This window comes from Drosophila takahashii, chromosome 3R (genome assembly GCF_030179915.1).
Source record: "Drosophila takahashii strain IR98-3 E-12201 chromosome 3R, DtakHiC1v2, whole genome shotgun sequence".
Lineage (NCBI taxonomy): Eukaryota > Metazoa > Arthropoda > Insecta > Diptera > Drosophilidae > Drosophila > Drosophila takahashii.
The window spans coordinates 13780216-13805407 of NC_091681.1; the positions used below are offsets into that span (position 1 = coordinate 13780216).

At 45.6% G+C, this 25192-nt stretch overlaps 4 protein-coding genes across 12 annotated transcripts in view; 2 read left to right on the forward strand and 2 right to left on the reverse strand.

Annotated features, from left to right (window-relative positions):
• Positions 1-363: 363 nt before the first annotated feature.
• Positions 364-12664, forward strand: Kdm2 (Lysine demethylase 2). 2 transcript variants are annotated; one of them, XM_017144794.3, is made up of 6 exons: positions 364-504; positions 1417-1640; positions 5971-6131; positions 7205-8583; positions 8640-9400; positions 9907-12664. In XM_017144794.3, the coding sequence occupies exons 2-6, from the start codon at positions 1509-1511 to the stop codon at positions 11509-11511; spliced, it is 4038 nt and encodes a 1345-aa protein (XP_017000283.2). In that variant the 5' UTR covers positions 364-504; positions 1417-1508; the 3' UTR covers positions 11512-12664. The 2 variants fall into 2 exon arrangements, with proteins under 2 accessions (XP_017000283.2, XP_017000281.2); XM_017144792.3 differs by lacking the exon at positions 364-504 and having other exon boundaries at positions 1189-1640.
• beag (IC cytokine homolog beag) lies at positions 12553-15560 on the reverse strand. The gene is made up of 2 exons (XM_017144795.3): positions 13771-15560; positions 12553-12758 (listed from the first exon to the last, which is right to left on the reverse strand). The coding sequence occupies exons 1-2, from the start codon at positions 15358-15360 to the stop codon at positions 12669-12671; spliced, it is 1680 nt and encodes a 559-aa protein (XP_017000284.1). The 5' UTR covers positions 15361-15560; the 3' UTR covers positions 12553-12668.
• A 127-nt stretch (positions 15561-15687) lies between these two features.
• Positions 15688-16914, forward strand: Ada (adenosine deaminase-like protein). Its single transcript, XM_017144765.3, has one exon. It carries the CDS (start codon positions 15753-15755, stop codon positions 16764-16766), a length of 1014 nt encoding a protein of 337 aa, XP_017000254.2. The 5' UTR covers positions 15688-15752; the 3' UTR covers positions 16767-16914.
• A 2191-nt stretch (positions 16915-19105) lies between these two features.
• The window catches only part of pum (pumilio), a 192476-nt gene continuing 186389 nt past the window's right edge, over positions 19106-25192 (reverse strand). For all 8 annotated transcript variants that reach the window (XM_070217617.1, XM_070217616.1, XM_070217615.1 and 5 more), the window contains 3 exons: positions 22707-24002; positions 22472-22640; positions 19106-22404 (listed from right to left, as the gene is read on the reverse strand). In XM_070217617.1, coding sequence (XP_070073718.1) covers positions 21915-22404; positions 22472-22640; positions 22707-24002 — 1955 coding nt within the window. In that variant the 3' untranslated portion in view covers positions 19106-21914. The remainder of the gene's footprint in view (positions 22405-22471; positions 22641-22706; positions 24003-25192) is intronic.

A 25192-nucleotide genomic window follows, 5' to 3' on the forward strand; every position in this document is an offset into this window, starting at 1 on the left:
TTTGCAGTGGAGGTTTCACTCAATGTTAACTGGACCAAAACAGCGAAGACAAAAACCAAACACCGATGTCTGTGATAAAAATAAATTTAAGTTATGGCGATATAAATATCGATATATTGATATTTTGACATCCCTAAAACAGGCAATGGCTCCGGCTGCGGTCATACTGAAAAAAACTAGCATCTGTTTCCACTCCAGTTCTTGCGCACTGTTAACTTTCACTCAATGTTAACTGGACCAAAACAGCGAAGACAAAAACCAAACTCCGAAAAAATTATTGCGATACAAATATCGATATTTTGATATTTTGACATCCCTAGGTCACACTGAAAAAACAGGCAACGTTTCGCTACGCTGCGGCTGCGGTCATACTGAAAAAAAATAGCAAAGAGGTCGGATCGCTGCGCTCCGACCGGAGAATTTTCAGCGAATCGCGTACGGGAAAAATTCGAGTACGTCCGAGAGTGATTCGCCCGAAAACCCACTGAAGGCGGTGTTAATTTGGTAATTTGAATTTCGGCCAGTGTGTGCGTGTGCTGGCGATGCCAAACGGCTGAGTTTGAGTGTTCGGTCGACTGCCCTGCCCTCTTGAAGACGGCCAAATTAATTATAATTAAGATTTACTCCATGGCGCAAGCGAAAAGATTGTAATTCGGAGAACGAGAAGCCGAGTCAGAACAAAAGCAGGGCGAAAGGCAGAGCCACCACCACAGAAATCGCATCCGCGGCGGCGGAAATCTGACAAAAACTAGATACGAGGCGAAGTGCAAATTTAGAATTCTTATTACAAGTTCATGGGAAAGTGGCGAATATACGTGGAGCGTGATAAGTGAGCGTTTTTTGTGTGTTGAATGGCAAAACATCACGTTGACCGATGCACGGAGGAGAGAGCCCGAGCATCCCGAGAGCACGCCTCGCCGAACTCACCACGCTCGTTTGTTTTTCCGCTCTCTGCGGCTCGGTTCGCCCCTCCTCCCCCGCCTCGCGGTGGGCAGTGGCGTAGCCCCGGGGCGCCCAGCGGCACACGTGGTGGGGGGCTGCCTGCGACGGCGAGCCTCTGTACTTGCCGCGCGTGGTGAGTTTGCCGGCTGGGCTTCGGCTTCTGCTTCTGGCTGGTGGGTTTCTTGGGCTCCAAGGCTCCCTCCCTCGCTCGCTCGTTTGCATTGCTCCTCCGTTTGTCCGCTCATTCGTCGACCAACCGTGTGTGAGTGAGCTTGTGCCCCAGCGCTGCTCTGCGTCGCGTGTCGGTCCGCTTGTGTGGGTGTGTGTGCGTGCGCTGGCCGTTCAATTTGTGTGAAGTAATAAGCGTAATTAGTTTGCTGGTGCGGCGACGGCGGCGGACTGCAAACTGCTTGAAAAAACGCCACTAAACGTCTGACGCATCAGCCTCATCTTCGATTTTCCGTGATTTTCCAGTTGAACCTGGCCAAATAGAGTCCGTCGAGTGGAACCGAAACGAGCAGCAACAGCAGTACAACAATAAAACGGGGAAATAATAAGAGGCAGCGATGTCCACCGCCGTTGAAACGGGGTCGTCGCCTGCCAAGAGCAACAGCAACAACAACAGCAGCGGCGGCAACAACAGCGGCAACAACGGCAATCCCAGTCCAAATGCAAAAGGCGTGCAGCGGCGTCAACTGGTGAGTACTGCCCCCACTTTTGTTCCTCCCCCTTCCGCTGGGTTCACCCCCTATCAATAACCGATAAAGCCACGACGACCTACGGTGGTGCCTCCCTAAGTTGCATTTCCTGTCGCCCAGTGCAACTGTGAAAGTCAAAGTTGAGTTTTTGAAAATACAGTGAACTACCATAAGTCGAAGTTAGTATAACCGAAATTTTGTAACTCGAAGTATTTAAACTCTAATTTCGTCTTACCAGATGTTTGAATTGTGCAAGCTTTTTTTTTAAGGAAACTCGATTTATAAGGTTTATTAGCTAAATAAATTAGTTAACCCCCCCTGATTCTGGTTCACCATACCGAAATACACCTGTAACCGTGATTGATAAGCCCGCCGAGCCCTAATAAGTAGATGATCAGCAAAGAGTGCGAGCAAGAGATAGCAAATCGGTTGTGGAAGCAAACGTAAAACTCATCATTAATCGGTGGAAATAAAATGCATGCTCACCCAATTGCCCCGCCCCCACCTCCGCCTCCTCAGCTTTTCGTATATTTTCTGCCTTTTCCATTTTCCTTTGCGCCCGTTGAGCATTGGAGCTCAACTGAGGCCGCATGACCGAAAGCAATGAGCTTTATTTGCCATATTCGCTGTTTGTTATTCTCTTCTTCTCGCTATTATTGCCATTGTTGTTGTTTGCCTCGCATTTCGTTTTCAATTTGCCATTGGCATGTGTGTGTGTGAGTGAGGGTGCTCGGCTGGTGGGTTTGTGTGTGGTGTGTTTCTGCTTCGGTTTCTATTCCATATCGTAGATAACAGGGCATTGTTGCGTTGTTGTTGCCCAACATATTTACATACAGAGGGGGAGGGGGAGCGAGACGGGAGTAATGCTGACGTTGACACTGGTCTACACAGAAAAACAAACCTATTGAACCGGATCTCTTTTTCTTTGCACGTTAAGTGACAATGTCGGGAGAGAAAAGTTTAATTTGTAAAAAATTTTATATTATATCGAAGAAATAAAAATGTTATTTACTAAGCTTAAGAAACTAACTAGCACCTATATTCGAACCTGGACTTTTCCTAAACATATTTTCTTCTGTGTAGCAAAGTGATACGTGGGCGTGGGTAACGGCTAGGTGGCTTTGCTTTAAGGGGGTGCCTCCCTGATTTCATATCGTTGGCCAACTTGCAAAGTTCACGTTCACAGTTCCCTCGGCCTGCGCATTTGATTAGCACCAAAATTGGATCAGCAGCTGCTGGCGCTCGTCGCTTTCCGTTCGCTTCGAGCGGTGACGAAGAATTCCCGCCCGGCACTTGTCGACGGAATCTCGCTCCCCTCCGGCTACACGCATTTATACCCTTCTTATAAAGGGTATGCATATGTTGGTTTGACCTACTGGCCAGAAAGTATGTGCATAAAAACTATATGAAAGGCGGTAGTTTAATATTCAAGATTGAGCTCAAAGTGCAACCAATTGTTTTAGAAGCCTGTCAAAAAAAAAAGTTAATAAATAAAGAAACATGTAGGGTGGTGTATGTTCTTTCTATGACTTCTCAACAACTTTTAAACTCATACTAAACCTTTCAGACCTTGACCTGGTATTTTTATTATAAACTTTTTTTTTTTATCATCATTGCAATTTAAAATAATTGCAGAAGTGATAAAGGAAAGTGTATCTTATATTCGTCCTATCATTTCAAAAGCACAATCTAAGCCAACCTTGACATTATCTACCGGCACAGAATAGTAATTAAATCGCCATGCAGGGTATGCGGCCAGTCGCTAGTCTCCTTAAGTTCCCACCGACTTGTCTATCTATGCATATTGAAGTGGCACGCAGGCGGAGAGGAGCGAACGCCCATTAAAAATGTATGGATTGCTGGATGGAGAGGTGGAAGGGAGAGGTCTCATTATGGTGACTAACGCGGAGAAAGAGAGGGAGCTAGCGGATGGAGGAGCAAGCCGGAGCACATGGCAGATAAGGGTCCGCAATTAGCACCTTAAATAGAATACATTAGGGTACCCAGGTGGCCAGCCGATGGGCGGGGGAATGGGTGGTGTGGTGGGGCGAAGGTGACGCCACCACAACAAGAATACGAAACCACTTGACTGGATTTGGATTTTGGTTTTCTGTCTTACACGCAACTTTTTATGTGGTTACGGCTGTCGTTGTTGTTGTCATTGCTTCCTCGCTTACACAGGAAGAAAAATCTATTATAATTAATAGTTTGAAATGCCAAATGGTATAGTTACAATAGTTACAAATATATACCCCAAGAAATGATCTTACGTCAGCAAGTGACGAACTCATTTCAATTTACCTTTATTCACGAGAAATGTAAATATCTTTTTTTCTGTGTGCTTACGGCCGTCTTCGTCGTTGTTGCTTCCTCTCCTACCTGCCGATTGTTAATCGGCCAGACACCAAAACAAGCTTTTCGGCCAAGAAAAAAATAAAACAGTAACAACAGCCACAGCCGCGCAGCAGCAACAGCGTGGCCACAATGAAAAGTCACTAAAAATCGTTTAGAACATGCCAAACAAGTTTCAGCATTTCTGTGGGGCAAGCCGCTTAAAAAGGATATGCCACACAGACACACTCACGCTCGCGGATACCAGCGGATACCAAGTACAAACACAAACGAGGGCAGGCGCATCCATGTTTATAGATTTTTCGTTGCAAGCACGCCGCTACCGCCCCCTGAGCAGCCCAGCCCCCCTCCCCCTACCACCCCACTTGCAGCGGCCAAAATAAACTCAAAGCAGGAGACATGGCAATGCATTTCGTTTTTCGTATTTTGTATTTCGTATTCCGTATTTGTTGTTCCTTCTCCGCTCCTTGGAGCAACAGTCTCTCATCTCATCGCATCTCAGCGATACGAATCTCTCAGTCCAATCTCTCAGATTCTTTGCCTCTCTGCCGGCGATGCACCACCACCAGTGCAAAATAACAAAGCATTCGCATGCAAAGTGCATGCGCACTGAAGGGAGACAGCTATAGTGAACGAAAGGAGGAAGCGGGAGGGAAAGAGAGAAGCAGGTCGTGGTGGACAACTCGAATCCCGTTGCCCTTTGCCAACCAGTGTTGCCATCCATCCCCTAGCCGGGCTGATTAAAAAAGGCCTACCTTACCAAAACTATAAATAGACAAATAAGAGAAGCTTGAAAATGTTTTAAGACCACATTGCTGTGATTACCTAAATTGTGAGGTGATAAGATTTAGAAACAAACAGATCCGGGGGTTTTTAGAAACAATTAATAATATAAGTGATTAAAACCTAATATATACAGAGTAAGAGCCATTATTTTAATATTACTACATAAATCATAGCTGTATTTACGCATTTAAACATCACAAAGGCGTGATTGGCTGGGAACATGGCGAAACCGCAAAACGGTTACCATGCGATAATTGCTTCGAAAATGCCTTGAAACTTTTGGATGAAATCCGAATCTAATGGATAACGGAAAGCTTTTGGGTCACAACTCATCAACGGTTGTCAGAAATGTGAACATTTCGATTCTAAGACAACTACATTACTTTCGTAGTTTTCGAGTATCCCAAAAATACTCGTGATATTTCTACTTTTCTACGGGACTAAAGCGCACTAGCAGCGCTGCTGAAAATTGGTCGAGTGAAAAAAAGTGAGCTTAGCATGTTGCTTAAATAGATTTTTGCTTGCCAGCCTTCCCAAGTTCTCCCACTTAGTAGCTCTCTCTTGATTCGCTTGGCTCTCTGTTTTTCTCTCTCTCTGTTGGTTCCCTCTCTAATTACATTCGTTAGTGTTATCCGATAGTGAGTCTGAGACCCACCTTGTTTGAACCCATTTGGAACAACCGGGTGATTGATAAATCAATCAAAATAAGCTCTCGTGTTCATAATGTTAAATATATTTATTTTAATTTAAAATGAATCAATGATTTCATAAATCAGATTTAAAGTGTTCAAACATTTTTAAAGAAATTTCAATTACAATACTTCTTAATACTCAATTGAATGTAATTCAAAATGTGATATTGTAATACTTCTTCGAGTTGTGAAAAAAATAGTGTTTCAAAACAAAGCCTTTTCAAAAGTATACGATAGTTTTCAAAACACTGGCATCCCCATCGGCGAGCAAATGAAAACGAAAATTTAGAGGCGCGAGAGAGTCCTCCGAGCGACCGGAGAAAGTGAAGGCGATGGTCGCTGGGAGAGTGAGCGGGTGAGCCCGGAGAGCACATCACTGTGGTGAAGAGAGGAGCAAGTTAATCATTGTGATGGCGTCAGCAGAGTCGCTGGCAGAGGCGGTATATTTTTAGGCTTTCTAGCAGTCACTCAACCTGACTCTCTTCTCTCTCTCTTTGCAGCGCGAGAGGAAGCAGCGGAAGCTCTACCTGGAGGAATGGTCGCTGGGCGACGAGGATGGCGAGGGGACGCGCGGATTCAGCGTCGCCGAGAAGCTCGAATCTTCAAAGTTCGCACAGGCGGGAATGGTGCGCGAGATGCGCGGATGCGATCTCACAGTGGCGTAAGTATCTCAAGCTTTTGCACTATTTATCGCTTGCTAATCGACGGTGATTATCGTTTTGCGGATAACGGACATGTTTCGCTTTGTTTTATGACCTACATTAAACGACGGATGTAGTAAAACAACTAGAATGGGATCGTTGTAGCGAAATTGATTGGCTTAGCGTATAGGTTTTTATTTATGTTCATATTTATTTTGATCGTTAAAAACATTCTTTTTTATATGAACTTTTCTCGTACCAAACGAAAACACTTATCGTCCTGGTGAACTTTAACTTACAAAAGATTTGTTAACAGATTTTTGACTACTTACTGCCATCATCGGCTAAATATGTAAGCTTCATGCCGGGTTCATGAAAACCGTTCTCTCGATCTTAAAAGTGAACCAAGATTAATTCAATCCAAAAGTCAACTTTTTTAAAAGATCGCTTTATCTGAAGTGGAAATTTCATAAAAAAATGTTCTTGCATTATTTTCTAATATCACATTTCCTTGTACATTTCACCCGAGTTGGGAGATTTTTCGCCCGAATACCCCCCCCCCCCCCCCCCTGCATGTGGATGCATGATCTTGATAAACAAACCTGAGAGTACTTTCGTCTTGATTTCAAGATCTCAAATTGAAGAACATTTGATCTTGTCACTTTTCTGTTCTCCACTTTTATGTGTGTAGGATTTCCAAATTTATTCGCAACTACATAAAACGAATGCCTGTAAGTTTAGTCGTTTTAAAGATATTGAAAAATTCAAACTGTTTAACACAACTCCACGCAAAGAAGGGAACAAACATTTTCCTTTAGAAAATAACACAAAAATCCAAAAAAAAGGATTTTTAAAGATAGGATTTATTCAAAAATGGAACCATACTAAGGAGGATATTCATCTACACCATCCTCGACAGCTCATATTTTCAAAATTAATTTTTTCGTGATTTATTTTAATTGGGTGTATGATTTATTGTGATTGGTGTATGATTCGTTATGATTGGAGACATAAGTGCGCTTTTTCCCTAAGTGTACTGCCGTTTACAGTGATTAGACCTCCTAACTTTACGATTTTCACCTGATCCACACAGATTCCTACAACAGCACGGCTTCAACATCCCCCTGTTGTTCCGGGACAAGGCGGGACTGGGCCTACGAATGCCCGATCCTCAGGAGTTCACAGTGAACGATGTGCGACTGTGCGTGGGATCCAGGAGACTCCTTGATGTCATGGACGTGAACACGCAGAAGAACCTGCAGATGACCATGAAGGAGTGGCAGCAGTACTACGACAATCCGCAGAAGGACCGCCTGCTCAACGTGATCTCGCTGGAGTTCTCGCACACGCGACTGGACAGGTTCGTCCAGAGTCCGGAGATCGTGCGCCAGATCGACTGGGTGGACGTGGTGTGGCCCAAGCAGCTGAAGGACGCCCAGCGGGAGGGCACCAACCTGCTGGGCGGCATGATGTACCCGAAGGTGCAGAAGTACTGCCTCATGTCGGTGAAGAACTGCTACACGGATTTCCACATTGACTTTGGCGGCACATCCGTTTGGTATCACATCCTGCGAGGGAGCAAGGTGTTCTGGCTGATTCCACCCACAGATCGCAATCTTCAGTTGTACGAAAAGTGGGTTCTCTCCGGGAAACAGGCGGATGTTTTCTTTGGCGACACAGTGGAAAAGTGTGCCAGGGTCTATTTGACGGCAGGAAACACCTTCTTCATACCCACGGGATGGATTCATGCAGTCTACACGCCCACTCAGTCCCTCGTATTTGGCGGAAACTTCCTGCACTCCTTCGGCATAGTTAAACAACTGAAAACGGCCAGTGTGGAGGATAGCACGAAGGTGCCCCAGAAGTTCCGATATCCCTTCTTCACCGAGATGCTCTGGTACGTCCTGGCTCGCTATGTCCACACGCTGCTGGGCCACTCGCACCTGGAGGGCGAGGCCTCGTTGAGCGAGGAGGAAATGGCCGCCCGTCCGCACACCCACCTCACGCACCACGAGCTCTTCGGGCTGAAGGAGATCGTGATGTATCTGTACGATCTGCCGCCGCAGAAGAAGAACGTGCCCAGTTTGGTCCTGGATCCCGTGGCGCTGATCAAGGACGTTCGATCGCTGGTGGAGCGTCACTGCAAGGATCAGCAGGATCTGGCCATCACAGGCGTTTCGGTGTTGAAATCCCCACCTGGATCGCAGCCGCCCTTCTTGCTGTACGATCGCACACGGGTGAAGCAGGAGATAAAACAGGAAATAGCGCGAAAGAACGCGGAGGTTATACGGGAGCAACAGCAATTGGAGGCGGGCCGAGCCAGGGATGCCGAGTCAGATACATCTCAGTCGACAGGAGTGGGTTCTGCCATGGGAATGGGGCCAGGGATCGAGTACAGCAATGGAGTGATGAAGAAGGAGCAGCTGGAGAACGGCAGTGGAGCAGCAGTCGGCGGAAACGGAACGCAGCCAGGTGGGTTATTTAATGGCAGTTAAGATTGCACAGAATAATTAATATTTACTTTACAGAGGCCACCTTTGTCCTGCCCACCGATACGCTCAAGTATCGCCCACCCAAGAAGATGCATTTGGCCACCGCATTGGTGGCAGCTGCCGCTAGCAGTAGCAGTACAGCCGGCGGATTGGGAAGCTCCGTTGGAGGAGGATCCCCAGTCGTGGGGAGTCCTACTGGCGTGGGAGGAATGGCATCTGGTCCCGGAGGAGGTGGCGCCATCAGTGTCATTGCCACGAGCTCCGGCTACAGTGAAGCAGGAGGAGGAGGAGGAGGAATTCTCAACATGGACAATTGCCACTCGCCAGGAGATGGTAATGCCAAACTGTCGCCCAATCTGACTGGCACCGGACAACCGCGACGGCGGAGGACGCGCTGTAAGAACTGTGCCGCCTGCCAGCGCTCCGACTGCGGCACCTGTCCCTTCTGCATGGACATGGTCAAGTTCGGAGGACCCGGCAGGGCCAAGCAGACGTGCATGATGCGCCAGTGCCTGTCGCCCATGCTGCCGGTCACGGCGCAGTGTGTCTACTGTCACCTGGATGGCTGGCGACAGACGCCGGTCTCGCCACAGACCAAGCAACTGGCCTCCGCCGACGGGCCATCGGCGCTGATGGAGTGCTCCGTATGCTACGAAATCGCCCACCCCGATTGCGCACTCTCGCAGTTGGACGGCACAGAGGATGCGGCGGATGCCAAGGGTATTGTGAATGAGGATCTGCCGAATAGTTGGGAGTGTCCCAGCTGCTGTCGATCAGGCAAGAATTATGATTACAAGGTGAGTGCTGGGAATAATGCATTTTTATACCCGTAACTCGTAGAGTCACTAGCCGAGTCGATATAGCCATGTACGTCTATCCGTCTGTCTGTCTGTCTGTCCGTCCGTATGAACGCTGAGATCTCGGAAACTACAAAAGCAAGTAGATTGAGATTTTCCACACATATTCTTGGGCTTCCTACGCAGCGCAAGTTTATTTCAGCAGAGCGCCACGCCCCCTCTAACGCCCACAATCGCCCACTAACGATTTTAAAATGTGTCTGGCGCCCATATCTTTAAGATTTCCGAGAAGAATAAATGCAATTTTGTTGTATATTTATACCTATCGAAATGTAGAAGACATTTTTCAAATCGGGCCATTGAATAAAAAGTTATACGCAATCAAAAAAAGTTATATATCCATCTCCCTTGCACTCTCTTTAGCCGAGTAACGGGTATTAGATAGTCGCGACTATAGCGTTCTCTCTCATTTTAACTTACTAATCTTTCGGTTATCTTTTCTTTAGCCCCGTCACTTCAGAGCCCGTCAGAAGTCCTCCGAAGTGAGACGTGTTTCCGTTTCGCACGGACCGGGAGGTGCTAACGAAGGCCACTCGGAGGGAACTCCCCTGCTGCTGCCCCCGGTGGGTCAGTACAATGACTTTGTCTTCACCAGTGAATCGGAAATGGAAACGGGCACTGCCAGCGGCCACATGACGCACTGGAAGCACGGCATGAAGCGCCACCACCAGCTGGAGGTTAAGACGGAGCGTAACAACAGCTGCGACACCCCGTCGCCCGGAATCTCACCCAATGCCGGGGAGTCCAAAGTGGGGAAGCGGCGCAAGAGCGACGATGGAACCAGCGTTAGTAGCAGCATGCACGAGAGCAACGATGCCCCGTGCGGCTCCTCGGCAGAGGGAGGCGCAGGTGGAGCAGGAACCGCCAATGTGTCCACCAATCAGTGGAGCGGCAGTGGCGGCGGAGGAGGAGGTGGCTCCCGCAAGAAGAACTCGATTCGATCGCAGCTGGCCCAGCAAATGCTGAACTCGTCGACGCGAGTGCTCAAGAAGCCGCAGTATGTGGTGCGTCCGGCCAGTGGAACCGGCTCCTCGTCGTCCAGTGGCAACGGAGGCAGTGCATCCGCCACCAATGGAATCAGCAACGGGAGCAACCAAAGCGGTGTTAACTCCAGTGGCGGCGGAAACGGCGAGCGAGGAACCAATAATGGTGGACTCAGCGGATCGAATGGGCTGGCTAATCACAGCTCCGCTCAAAATCTGGCATTGGATCCCACCGTGCTGAAGATCATTTTTCGATATCTGCCGCAGGACACGCTGGTCACCTGCTGTTCGGTGTGCAAGGTGTGGTCCAATGCGGCCGTTGATCCCGATTTGTGGAAGAAAATGAATTGCTCGGAGCACAAGATGTCAGCATCGCTTTTGACCGCGATTGTGCGTCGGCAGCCGGAGCATTTGATTCTGGACTGGACACAGATTGCCAAGCGGCAGCTGGCGTGGCTGGTGGCCCGCCTGCCGGCTCTCAAGAATCTCTCGCTGCAGAACTGCCCCATCCAGGCAGTGCTGGCGCTGCACACCTGCCTCTGTCCGCCGCTCCAAACGCTGGATCTCAGCTTTGTGAGGGGATTGAACGATGCTGCCGTCAGGGATATCCTATCGCCGCCCAAGGATTCACGACCCGGCTTGAGTGACTCGAAGACGCGGCTAAGGGATCTCAAAGTGCTGAAGCTGGCGGGCACGGACATCTCCGACGTGGCTGTGCGCTACATCACGCAGTCGCTGCCGTACTTGCGGCACCTGGATCTCTCCTCCTGCCAACGAATCACGGATGCGGGCGTGGCGCAGATTGGAACCTCCACCACGGCCATTGCCCGTCTCACGGAGCTGAATTTGAGCGCCTGCCGCCTCGTGTCTGAGAACGCTCTGGAGCACCTGGCCAAGTGCGACGGGCTCATCTGGCTGGATCTGCGTCATGTGCCCCAGGTCAGCACTCAGTCGGTCATCCGCTTTGCGAGCAACTCCAAGCACGACCTGTGCGTCAGGGACATCAAGCTGGTGGAGCGACGGCGTCGCAACTCGACGACAGTCGCGAGGAGCTGGCACCACGACTGAGCAACGACGTGCAGCTGGAGGAGGCCCCATAAATCTTAATCATATGCACTAGAACAGCACTCTTTCTATGATCCGATCCTCAGACCATGAATCCCTAGTACTTCGCCGGAATGCAAGCCAAAGAGAGTCGTCGAGCCCTTTGCATTGTGTGTGGTTAGGTTGTTGAAAGTTAGGCTCCATTTTCCGATTTTTCCGATTGGGGTTTGCTTCTCAAAGGTCACTGATGAGGATGTTTGGCGGCATCCGAAATATGCAAATATTCTCAAGCTCGCTATCTGACCAGCCCATTTGTTGTTCTCCTTTCTAGTTGCTTATAAATTTATTTAAGGTAACTAGTTTGAGATTGTTTTCTATTTGTTTAATTAAATCCAGCTAAAGTTTCTGAGAATCTCAAACATCTCTTCTTTTTCGAAGAACAATCATTGTGATGGTTTCAGTATCTCTAAGAGTGTTAAAATTAACTGAAAAATGTAGCAATATTTAAAGCATAGAAAAAGGAATTCTGTATATTTCGGTGTTGTATTTTTTTCGTCCTCGTTTTTCCCGTTTTGCAAACCACATTGGGCAATGTAAAGGGCAATTCTTCGGTTTTTCCGAAGTCAGATGGCAGCCATCCTCTCCAACTCCCCCCTTTTTACACGTAGCCGCGTAGTGATTAAGATTAGCATTCCCGCGATGGTAATTACATTTAATCAGTGTCATATATTTAAGTACGCAGGAGGAGTTGCAAGTTAGAGAGCAGCACTAGGTGCACCCATCCAGCTTAAGTAGATCCAACTCGCACAGCAACTGAGAATCACACGCAGTGCGTTTCGGGACTGTAGGCGCAATGCAACCAAATGATAAACCGATTTTATTTGATTGTCGAACCCACTTTAAACTTCCCACAAATTTGGCCTTACTCGATGCAATTAAAGCTGGCGTCTTACAGTTCTGAATCCCACTACCAGCGCTAATGCCGCACATAGTCTGTAAGTCAACCTGCCAAGCCCCCTAAGAACCTCCCTAAGAACCCCAATCCAGTAGCAGTTAAACTAGTGATAACGTTGCTAAAACATATATTTGAGAGTATGTAAGAATAATACAAGTACGCGCATACTTATATTTAATGTTTTACAGAATTACATTACAAATATAGAATAATGTTTCAAGACTTTCTAGTACTTGGCGGATTTGTATTCGGGTTCGTCGCCACCACCACCGCCACCTCCACCATCCTTGGGCAGCTTTCGCTTTTGAATGATTGTCTGGAGGGATAAAATATAGTGTTAAATTGTTTGCTGATTAATTACACTGGTCGGCATAATTATTTTGACAGATTTTAAAGTTAAATCTACTCATATTTTGAACTTGTAATAAAATCATTTTGGCACCTATAGAGAGAGCACTTCAATATCGTTTAAATGACACAACAATGTTCTTAACCCATTAGGCACCCTTTGAAAAGTTAGAAAACTAGACAATTTATTGTGAAGGTCAAATTTTAAACTTTTTCCTGGGTCTTAAAACAAAAATATTTTTTATTTATATTTTTATAATTTTTTAAAAATAGCTGAAAATTAAAATTTTAGACGCTTTTTCCTCCATTTTATACAAAATTTTACTGAGATCGTTCCATTCAAAAAATCATAAAAAATACAAAGAAAAATATTTTGAAATTTGCAATTATTATTAATTTTGATTGGGGAAAAACTTTGCATCAAAACATTTTTGTTTAAGCCCAGAAAAAAGGGTGAAAATTTGACTTTCAAAAAATGTCCTAACTTTTCAAAGGGTGCTTAATGGGTTAAAAACATTTTTGTATCATTTAAACGGAATTGAAGTGCTCTTTCTATAGGTGCCAAAAGTTTATATTAAAAGTTTAAAATGTGAGTACTGTACATTAGAGTCCTGCATGAGTACACTTGAATTGACAAACAAGTCAATTTTTTGAAAATAGAGTGAGTGAGTTCAAGTGAGTTAACTTGGATCACTTGTTTCACTTGATCACTCGTAAAAAAAAAACAAGTGATACAAGCACAGAATAAAAGTGAGTGGGAGTGATAAAATTACTAAGCAAATTATTTAGTTGATTCGAAATTATTTTATATATATTTATTTTATATTAAATCACTTGTTTTTCCTTATGAAAAAATAAAATGAAAAAAGTGATCCAAGTTAACTGATTTTATAAATTTACTTCCAAGTACACTCATGCAGGACTCTACTGTACATTCAAAATAATTATGCCGACCAGTGTAGTTGATCCCTTCTGCTTACCTGGATCTTCTGCCACTCCCTGTCCAGCTCGGCCTTCTCGTTCTTCTCCGTCTTGTTCTTGCGCGTCTTGCGACCGTCCTGCATCTTGACGCCGTACTGGAAGGCGGCCTTGGGCAGCGCCTCCTTGGTGCTCATGTAGTCCGAGTATTCCTCCTGCGTGTCAAAGTCCCAGCGCCCGATGGGCCCCTTCTTGTTGCCCAGATCCATCTTGGTGTAGTCCACCTCATCGTCGGAGTCATCGATGGCGTCGTTCATCTCCTCCAGGCCCGGATAGCACTCGGCATAGCCCTCGGGTTCGGCGAAGCGTGAGGCCATGGCCTTTGATATCTTGGGTGGTGGGGGAATGCTGGAGATGATGGGCTCCTCTGCCGCATCGGGCGGACCATCGCCAAAGTAGGAGGTAGTTGGTTTGCCGGCCTCCTGGCGGTTTCGATCTCCTCGCGTGGCAGTGGGTTGATAATCTCCAACGTCATCGTAAATGCTGTCGCCCAAGGGAGCCGATTTGCCCTCCTTGTTGGAGGAGGAGGAAGATGAGGTGGCGTGACGACTGGTGGCACCACCGCCAGACGATCCCCGTATGTTCTCCACCTCCTTTTCGTAGAACAGCGGCTTGTCCTTGTCGCGCTTCTTGTTCTTCTTGTTGCGACCGCCGGCACGTAGGTAGCTGAGGATTTGCGACAGCTTGTTGATCACAATGTCGTTGGTGGTCAGCGTAGCCACATCCTCCCGTGCCACCGGCACCTCGAACTTGGAGCGCTTCAGGGTGGTCGGAATATCCGATTCGCCCAGCTCATCGTCCAGATCGATGACATAGGCCATGCGTCCCGGGGCAAAGAGCTCGTTGCGGGGAACCTCCTTCGACCGGCGTGCCTGCACCAGGTTGTAAATATTGCGGGCCAGTGCCCCGTTGATGGCATTGATGTCCTCGGACTCCCGACGCTCTGCCTCCAGCTGCTCGGCGGCGGCCGCTGCTTCGGCCAGCTTTTCCCGGGCCACGGCGGCGGCTATCTCCTCCTCCTCGGCCTCCTTGGAGTGCAGCTCGGAACGCACTTTCTGCAGGAGGGCGTAGTCGAGACCCTTCACCAAATGCGTATGCTGGATGTCACCGCCCAAGAACTTGGACTCCTGAATGATTCGCCGCCGCCGCTCCTGCGCATCGATTCCGGATTTCATATCCGGAGCTACGGCTCGGTAGGCATTCGTGCTGCTTCCATGGCCCGGCGTGCTCACGTTCACGTAATCCGGATTGGCGCCATCTCGTCTCTCGCGAGCTCGGTCCCTGTACTTCTCCGACAGCTCCAGGAGCTTCACATCCTCCTGCTTCTTGAGCGCCGCATAGAAGTTCTTCTTCTTGCGCCGCAGATCGTTCCGCTCGCTGCTGCTCTGACCCTTCTTCTTTTCACCACTCGATCCTGCAGCTCCGGGGGCGGTGGAGGGCGTGGCAAAGGTCGCCGTGGCCAGAGATCCTCCGCCGGAAGTGCTGCTTGTTCCAGAGCCCGGGGGCGGAGCTCGGGGCGTGGCCAGCAGCTTGCGGAAGTCATCGTTTGTCAGTCGCACCGAGGGCGGTGCTTCCAAGTGGGCATCCGACATGGTGGAGGAGTATCCAGGAAAATTTGCAGAGAAAATCTATATTTACAAACTGTGCTTCTTCTTTGCTTTCCTCGCCAGGGTTGCCAGGCTAGAGGAGAGTTCGGTGTTATCGATTGTTGGCTCAGCTGAGGGCGATAGCATCCTCAAAGTGTTGGAGGGTCAGCTACTTTTCCGTTAAATCTAGCTGGTTTTTCAAAAAATCAAATACAAAAATTACTTTTATTCTTAAATTCCATTAAAACATGACAAAAAAAAAACACACAATTGATAACAAAATGTTTAATTTTGTATATTGGAATAATTAGGTGATAAAAAATAATTCTAATTTAAAGAGTTCCCAACACTGATGGCACACCGCATGATCAATGTTATTATAATTGTTTTCATTAAAAATGGAAAAATTTCTTAAAGGACTTCCGAAAGTAGAGCTTCACGCTCACCTCAACGGCTCCCTGGGCATCGAAAGTTTGCGGGATCTTGGCGAGCTATTGTATGGATCCACCTCCAAGGAATTTTTGGAGCTCTGCGCTGGCTTCAATCAGTTTGAAAGAAATTTGGATGCCGGCTTCAAGACGTTTGCATTTGTGCACCAGCTAACCTCTACAAAGGAGGGTCTGCGATTTGCCACGGAGCTGGCGGTGCGGGATTTTGCCAAGGATAATGTGCAGTATGTGGAACTGAGGACCACTCCCAGGGAGAACGATAACTATTCCCGCAGGGATTACTTGCAGATCGTAATTGATGCGATTGGCGAGGCGAAGGAAAAGTATCCGGACATCAGAGTCAAGCTTCTTCCCTCCATTAACCGAGCGGAACCGGTAGCAGTGGCTGATGAGACCATTTCCCTGGCTGTGGAGCTATCCCAATCCCATCCAGATCTTATCCTAGGTATCGATTTAAGCGGTAATCCAGCACATGGAAGGTTCTCCGATTTTACTCCTATTCTTGCCCTGGCTCGTGAAAAGGGCCTAAAACTAGCTTTGCATTGTGCGGAGATCGATAATCCTGCGGAGGTCAAGGAAATGCTGCAGTTCGGAATGTCCCGCTGTGGACATGGCACTTTTTTGGCACCAGCGGAAATAGAACAGCTTAAACAGCGAAATATAGCCATCGAATGCTGTCTCACCAGTAATGTTAAAACGGGAACAGTGCCCAATTTGGAGGAGCATCACATAAAAAGGATCATGGCGGCGGAGGCACCAAAAGTTGTTTGCACAGATGACAGCGGAGTATTTGACACCACCTTGACGCAGGAGTTCCTGTTGGCTGCGCAAACCTTTGGACTAACCCAAAAACAATGCATTGATCTGACTTTGGAAGCAGTGCACCATTCATTCGCCAGCGACGAGGAACAAAAGGAAATGACGGAAAAAGTGAAAAACTACGCGGCCACTGTGTCAAAATAAGTGATCCAAAATTATCATTTCTAAATCCTTTAACCTCATTTGAAAATTTCTAATCAATTGACATTTAAGCAAGAAGAAAATGTATTATACTATAATTTTTTTTTGCCACAAATCCTTAATGAAATAAAAACATCTCGTATCGAGGAAAAAAAATTTGTAACGATTACACCTTTCACATACGAAAGATCTGATACCAACATTTGTATCTAACAAATCGTTTTAGATTCGGCCGGCTTCAGGTAGATATTCTAAACATTTACCTTTACTGGCTTAGGTCATAAGTCAATCAAAATATTAAAAAAAGTTAATTTAAAAATCCCTTATTGCATCAGGTTATAACAAACAAAAAGTGTGTACTTCGACTCAAGACCTTAAAAATATGGAATCAACGAATTAAAAATCGTATTGTGCCCAATAAGAAGAAACCTGTGTTGTAATCTCTATAAAAAGCATTTAGAAAAAGCTTTACCTAAAGAGAATTGGCACGAGTTCCGCTTTTAATATCATTCTTTTTATTCAATATGTAGAAGTATTTAGTTACAAGTTTGTTTTTATTAGTTATGTTCATCCGTCGTTCGTACATATGTGGCTAATAAGTTTTTATGCTTTTATTTTTCTCTTTTAATATCATTCTTAATTGAATTGAAGTTCTTTTATTTCTGCTTTTCTGTGTGGCTTAGTTGGGGATAGGCTTTCAAAATACAATGGAGTACAAGCATTGGTCAATAGCGGGCTTCTTAACTGCGTCAAAGTGAAGTGGACGATCGAAATCTAAAGGAATTACTTTGAGAATTCAAATACCAAATGTATATATTTGATAACCAGTTTGAAAATTAATTCTTCGAATTGAGTTGTTCTTTATAGTAAGACCCTCCACTTACCTAAGCCTAGAGATTTCAGTTGAAGTTGTTTGCCTGCCTGGTATTCCCTATATACAGTTTAACTATATTTGTTTTTACTTTAAGTTTGTTTTACGCGTTCTGCTGCTTTTCTACATGAGTTTTTCTACTGTATCCAGTTCATCTTTTAAGTCGTGCTATAAGGAACGACCAACTTAGGAGTTTATGGTGTCTATTTATATCGTATAGAAATATGTCTACCCCAACTTGAGTCAATTACAAATCTATATATTTATATAAAGGTTTACATTTCTACAATTTGGAAAAATTCTACTAGTTGAAAATGGTATGGTATGGATTTTGCTGTTGCTTCGACTTGGTTTAGGACTTTGGGCATAAGGTTTGGTATTCTTCTCTTTAAGTATGTATAATTTTGTTAAAATTTACGGCCTGGTAAAAGTTTAGCTTGCCAAGGCTGATAAAAAAATATGTCTTGTTTACTTACTGGCTCATTATAAAAGTCGATCATTTTTTGGGTATACATATCATATAGACAGCTAGACTGTTCATATATAAAAAATGCGCCGTATAAAATGCCTCGAACTTTACGCTCACTTTTGGTTGTGCCATTTTCTGTGGTTTTGGAAGGGCTATAGGTTATGGTAGGTGTATATTATTTATCTATTTTTATTTTCAATGTAATGCTATGCTCTTAATTGCATGGCGTATTAATATCAATTTTGATTTCAGATTTGTAGTTATCGCAGCCTTCCATTGAAGCCAATTAGTTGAAACTATGTGTGTGTGTGTGCATTTTGGTGTGAAGGAGTTCCAATCGAATGGGTCGAATTGAGAAATAAAACGTTTGCTTTTTGCTACATAATAAACTTGTTTTATTTTTTTCACAAAGAAATTAGCATTAATCGTATTTTGTATAATAATAATAAACATAAGAGTCTAATGCATAGTTAAATCAAATGCTCGAATGCAATGCTGTCCAAATTTTAGTTATATAACGTGTGCCAATCGCTCGCCGTTTACAAAACTAAAGGTTTCGCTCTGTTTGTATACTGAATTTCTCCGTGTGTTCGAGTGTGTAACTACAAAATATTCTCGTAATTAATTAATTACCGTATGTTTATATTTATATTTATATGTATGTATATGCTTTAATATATATTTATATTTATATATATAATTTATAGTTTTACTTGACGCCAGCTCTAGCACATGCCATGCCTTTAAATTTCCGCCTTCCTTCGTCCTGTCCTTTCTTTTTACAACAAATTACAAATGGTTTATTTAGAGTATGGTTTTTAGCTATATCCTTAGCTTAGTTTACAAGGTTCTGCTGTCGAAAAAATTTTACAAATTTCTGCTTCTGCTGTATTTTAAATGTTTACTTTAAATATGGGTTATCTTTAGGCCACAGTATTGCGGCTTTATTTATGTTTTGTTTTTACAATTTAGTTTGCGAAAAATCCAAACAATTCGCAGCCGTTTTTGTTTTTCTTATTCTGCAATTTCAAAATGCCTGACCTGTTTTTGGCCCTTTGGCATACAAAAAAATGCTTGCTCGTTTCGCTTCGCTATACGTTACAAGTTTACAGGGAGTTCGCGTACAATTTATGTTATATTGTTTACAATTGTGGTTGTTAAATGTTGTTTTGCTTCTTTTTAATTGGAATTTGCTTTAGGTTTTTTAGTTTTCGACTTGTATACCCAAGTGTTTTTTACGTGCGTGCAAAAATTGTTACTGTAAAAACTGGGCGTGTGTAGAATACGCCAGCTTACGTGTAAATTTCACTGTGCCACTGCACTTCCGCTACTCTACACATGTATTTTACATATACATTTTTTAAAAACGTTGCCTCACGTCAAGTTCAAAACTAAGTGTAGTACATAACTCTATATGCGTGTAAATATGTATGTTTAAATATATTCATAGGGATTCGCTGGCTTACACTAACTAATACAGCTAAGCAGCTCGCTGTGTCCTGTGTGTCTGTGTGTAGGTGTTGTGTGTTCTGTTCTGTTTTGTTGTGAGTGTGGGTGTCCTGTGTATTTTACACGTCAATTGTACACGGCGTGTAGCAATGTGTTTAGTCTACAGAAAGCATCTCTACTTGCATTGTTCTTCACTCCGTATCGATCGAACTCGAGAATCCTAAATACAATGTTCATCTATGGATTATTTAAATTAAAATTATCAGTGCATTGCGCTCTAGAGACAGGCAGTTGACAAGTTAATAACTAAAAATACCAAACAAATAATACCGAGCCCTGCTTGCGCCGTCGCTTCAAATGCGCTCACTTGTACAGAGACAGGATAATACGGGTATGGGTAAGGATATGGGATATGGGATATGGATACGGTTGTGTAATGATGGATTGTGGTTAATGGTAAATGATCAATGTTGCGATTAATGTTGCGAGGGGAAATGTACAGAAAATTACAAATGTTCAATGACTGGTATCCTTTGCTTGTTATATACAAAATACGACAACGACGACGGTGACGACGACAACAACAACGACACGACAACGAATTTGTGTGTACAAAAATATGCATAATACACTTTACATTGATCTCCAAAAATTGTTTTACATTGGATTTTTGTGTGTTTCGACGAAACCGACAAAAAAGTCTAAATTCGTTTTTCTTACCATCTCTCGTTTTCAGTATTTTCAGTATTTTAGTATTTGGAATAAGGCGTCGCGAAGTAATCTAAATTTATATCAAAAATGTACAAAATTCTTGGTATTGTTACTTTTTACAATATTCGTTCGTATGTATACATATACAATTTTTGTTTGCAATTTACAAGTGTTTCGATGACGTTTTAAAACAATTTTATACACTTACGTGGGGGGGAAGGGCTAATTATTTAATATTTTGCCGCAAAGCGAATGCATTTCAAGCCTCGCAGGGAGCAACAAGCGCATTCTGTCTAACATAACAAAGGCAACTGGCAACTCTCCACCTGATTTCGTTCAGTGTGCAGTTGAGAAAGCATAATGTCGATTTAAATCATATTTATACATATATCATACATTAAGGTGGGATAGCAAACGTAAAAGTGTGGCGGATAATTTGGAAAAAACATTGGTTTATTTTGATGGTTATATTTTTAAAATCCAATCATTATCAGTGGGGCTTACTTGGCTAACAGGTTCTCTTAGCTGGCGTCCAGCGCACCGAAGTACTTGCTGACCATCGAGGGGCGAGTGGCCACCAGCTAATATGTATAAAATTATAAATACATGCGTGCAGTTTAGAATAGAATATGCGTATGAGTTACTTGCGACTTAAAAAAAATTTACAAAATACAGTATGTATACATTTTACAGTGAAACATTTGAAAATTACATGGTTTACATGGTTTGTTGTTTGGGGTTTTTTATACAAAATTTTTACATAGTGCAAAAGCAACGTGAATGGGCTGAAGAGTCGTTCATTGTGTGGGTGTATGCATCCGAGTGTGCGTGAGGGGGCGTGGCGTGTCTCGTGTGTCTCTGTTTTCATTGTGTTTCGGTAGCTGCTGGCTCCAAAAACAGTATTACTCTACATTCTACACTAAGTGTGGCTTCTGCTCGTATCCCTCGTTTATATGTTTATGTTTATTTGAAATGGTTCCTCTGTCTGCACTTATAAATTCTAGGCGTATTCATGCAGCCCGCTCTTCTACATTCTACATTCTTCATTCTTCAGCTCGCCGGCTCTTCAGTTGTCCTCTTATCAATTTACAGTCGAAACATTAATCATGTACAGATAGACTTGCTATATAATCATTAATTTATACAAAGTTACAACGAAAATCTACGCAGACAAAATTGGTTTCTTGACACTTTTACTTTACATTCATTTTGTTTTCTTCATCTTTATCGCGATTAATTACGCCTTTTTTTTAGTTTTCCTCATCTTTGTGTGTTTATGTTTCTTTTTTTTACAAATTAAATATGCGAGCGCATTGTACAAATATTTTGAAATCTTCTTTCGTGAGAGTGTTATTATTTTTTGTTCGTAAAAATACAAATTTGTTTTAGCTTTAGATCGAAAGCTGTTTTGCCAGCGTGTTTCCTCTTTTTGTTTCTCTAGCCTGGCGCATGTGTGTTTTGTTTTCTCTTTACATATCTTCGATAGCAGCTCCATTTGATAGCTGCTTTTTCAATAAATTAGTTTACATTTATATGTACTTTTTGTTTTCTTTTTATGTTTAGCTCTACAGCTCCTAAAATCTATTCTGCGATTCGAGAAGGAAGTTTCCTTTGACTGCCTGGTTTTATTTCTTTACTTGTTGCTATTCCCTTACAGCACAACGTTGCCGTTGGTCGGGGGTCCAATGGGGCCCAAGCCGCTGTTGACAGCCGCCGATACCACCGAGGATGAGGACTCGGAGGCATCCGGGGAGGAGGGCTCCACAATCATGGCGCTGCCGTTCTCCTGCACCGAGCAAATGGTGGGCGAGGCCAGGCTGTTGGTGGTGCTGGTTGTGGTGGTGCTGCTGCCACTGGTGCAGGCGGTCACCGATGACGATGCGCTGACCGGCGGCACCGCCGACGAGGAGGCCGGCGATCCGCCAGCTCCGCCAGTGCCCACCGTAATGGGATTGGTTATCTTCATGTAGTACTTCTCCAACTTGGCGTTGATGTGCTTGCCATAGGTGTACTTGCGCAAGGCGGCCATGTGGGGCCGGATCTTGGTCATCAGCTTCTTCAGCTGCGTCGGCTCCGAAACGTCGATCATCTTCTGGACCACATAGTTGGCATACTGATCCTTCATCATCACGTGCAACGCGCTGTGGTGGAAAAGTCAGTAATTTGATGAGTTAAATTCTCTACAAAATTAGTTTAGCTAACACTCACTTGTCGTTGAAGGTGCAGACCTCGTCTATGAGGCCAGTGCGTTCGCCACGCGTGGCATGGGTCACGCATTTCTCGACTACATTCGAGGCGAACTTGTGTTGCGATAGCACCAGAACCTTGCCGCGCACGCTGTTGATCAGAATAGACTTGTCCTCCTGCTTGCCGTGTTCTAAAAAAGAAAGGAAATTCTAGATTAGTTGAAATCTCTAGATTAATAAATCACAAGTTAACCCACCTAGCACATGCTGAATCACATAGTTGCCGTATTGGTCCTGGATCAACTGCTCGGTGTGCTCGTGCAGCTCGTCCAAAATGGGCGTGGTCTGTTCGGCGGTGCAGTGCTCGAGGATCCGCTGGATCACCCGGCAGCCGTAGGGATGGGTGCTCAGCGAGTAGACCTGCCCCTTGAACGCATTGATGATGAACTGCAGGGCCACCGGATCGACGCACTCGATGCACTTCTGCACCACATGATTGCCGTTCTGATCCTTGACGCACTTCAGCACATGCCCGTCCAGCTCGTGCACGATCTCCTGCTGCTGCTCCGGCGAGATGCTCTCGAGGGCCTTTTGGATCACCCGGCAGCCGTACATTTGCAGCGCCAGCTGCAGCACATGACCCTTGACCTGCATGCCCAGCGTGTTCTTCTGCTCGGGCGTGCCGAACTCGAAGAACTTCTGGATGACATAGTTGCCAAAGACATCGGTCATCAGGCTATAGGCCGCGGCCAGGATCTCGCTGAACACCATCTGCTTCTCGGCAGCGGTGGCGCGCTCCAGCTTCTGCTGGATGAACCGCGAGCCGTGCTGGTCCTGCGAGAACTCCACAATGTGGTTGACGAGATCGCGCAGCTGGAGATTCGGATACCGCTGGTTGCGGAAGTCCTCGAGGAGGCGGGATCTGCCCGGCTGCGGGGCCCCGCCCACTCCGCCGGCTGCCGCTGCCACCGCCGCCGCTGCCGCCGCCGTGGCCGCCACCTGTCGCGAGTTGGCCGCTGCTGCTGCTGCCGCCGCTGCTGCCACGGCTGCGGTGCCCGGAATGGCCAGGTGATTCGAGAAGAGCGAGCTATTCGATCCGAACATGTTGTTGGCGGCCGCTGCCACCGCTGCCTGGGCGGCTGCAGTGGCCGGCAGACCGACGGCGGCCAGTTGCTGCTGCTGCTGTTGTTGCTGCTGCTGCTGCTGCCGCTGGCGGGACTCGGCGCCCGGGGCCCGACTGCCCAAAAGGCAGGACTGCGCCGATGGCGGCGGTGTGAGTGGGGCGCCCAGCGGACTGGCCGAGGCATTGCCCGCTCCCAAAGCTCCGTAGGCCCCGCTGGCCGCGCCCGACATCGCTCCCGGCCACTTGCCACGCGCTGCGGCGGCTGCTGCGGCCGCTGCTGCTGCTGCCTGGGCCACTGTGCTGTTCACTGCATTGGCGGCCGCCGCCACACCGCTGCTGGTGTAGTCCATCGCCGAGGGACTGAAGGCGGAGGTGCTGCGGTCGAAGGAGTCGCGGCGACCCGTCAACGAGCTCGTGTTCAAGGCGAGACCTGCAAGGGATGAAGAAACAGGTTGAATATTTTATTTATATTTTATTTATACTTTATATTTTACTTATATTTTATTTATATTTTATTCAAATTAATGGATATTGTGGAAGGACATACACACAAAAAAAACAAGTCACGGTCAAATCGATATGCGCACGGTAAATTTCTGGCATATCTTTATCTCTGTCTTCCTTCTCTCTCTCCGATTTCTCTCTCTCGAAGATTTGCTGACTTTGAAAAAAAAGGAAGAAGCTATGTGACACGATAAATTACGTGAGAGGGAACAAAAATTACAAACTCGAGCCTATCAAGTCAAAATTGATACCACATAACGTAAAATTGATCATCGTTTCATATCAAATTTTTTTTTTGGATATTAGGGATGTACATAAGGTTTCCTAAAAGCCTATTAAAGTCATATTTGCTTAGTTTCTTCAGAGATCCCGTGCATCACTCAATCCCCGGCAGTGACTATCAATCTGCCAATGGAAAATCGAAAGACCGTAAAGCTTGTGGCGCACTTTCAATTCAGTTTACAGCCTTCAGCGGGACATCAACTGGATGCTGGCCGAGATATAAAACTCTGACGCAACTGTACCCATTATCCTTGCCGCTTTGTAATTAATCGAGAGAAGCGAAAGGAGGCGACTTTGATGCGCCTGTAAAACTTAATTGCCCGCTTCGAGGCGCAGCTGTTGGCTTAGTTTTAGTCACTTGGCCATTTGGCATTTGCAGTGCAGAGGATAGATGTCTCTTTCCCCTTTCTCCCTACTCCTCATCCATCCCTCTAAGCCATAATGTACAGCATTAATGGTGCGCGCACATGAGGCTGCTGCTGCAATCTCCAAAGGATATGTAAAAGGATACAAGTGGGCGGAAACAATAAGTGGATGTGGATGTGGCTGGGTGGACGGATGGACGGATGGAGACGGTGCCAACTTGATTGATGTTGTAATCTGTCACTGGCATTTGATTTGCCATCTAGGCGGTGGAAGAAAGTGAAGAGAAAGCGAGACTTTGAGAGATTTGCAGGCATCTCTCGGATTTCGTATTCCCTGCCTGCGCGTCCAATGTCCAATGATCCGGAAATGTGCGATTCGGCGAAAAGCGAAAGTTCCCCATCAACCCCAATCTTTCACTGGACTTTGCTGCACTTTCTGAAGCGCCCAAGGGGAAACGAAGAACGGAAA

What these genes read in the sequence shown, in the direction of transcription:
- Kdm2 (XM_017144794.3), top strand. Translation starts at nt 1,509, where the DNA reads ATGTCCACCGCCGTTGAAACGGGGTCGTCGCCTGCCAAGAGCAACAGC. An exon ending in CGGAAACGGAACGCAGCCAG is followed by an intron (nt 8,584 to 8,639) that starts GTGGGTTATTTA and finishes TTTACTTTACAG; the next exon opens with AGGCCACCTTTGTCCTGCCC. An exon ending in GCAAGAATTATGATTACAAG is followed by an intron (nt 9,401 to 9,906) that starts GTGAGTGCTGGG and finishes TCTTTTCTTTAG; the next exon opens with CCCCGTCACTTCAGAGCCCG.
- beag (XM_017144795.3), bottom strand. Translation starts at nt 15,360, where the DNA reads ATGTCGGATGCCCACTTGGAAGCACCGCCCTCGGTGCGACTGACAAAC. An exon ending in GGGAGTGGCAGAAGATCCAG is followed by an intron (nt 12,759 to 13,770) that starts GTAAGCAGAAGG and finishes TTATCCCTCCAG; the next exon opens with ACAATCATTCAAAAGCGAAA.
- Ada (XM_017144765.3), top strand. Translation starts at nt 15,753, where the DNA reads ATGGAAAAATTTCTTAAAGGACTTCCGAAAGTAGAGCTTCACGCTCAC.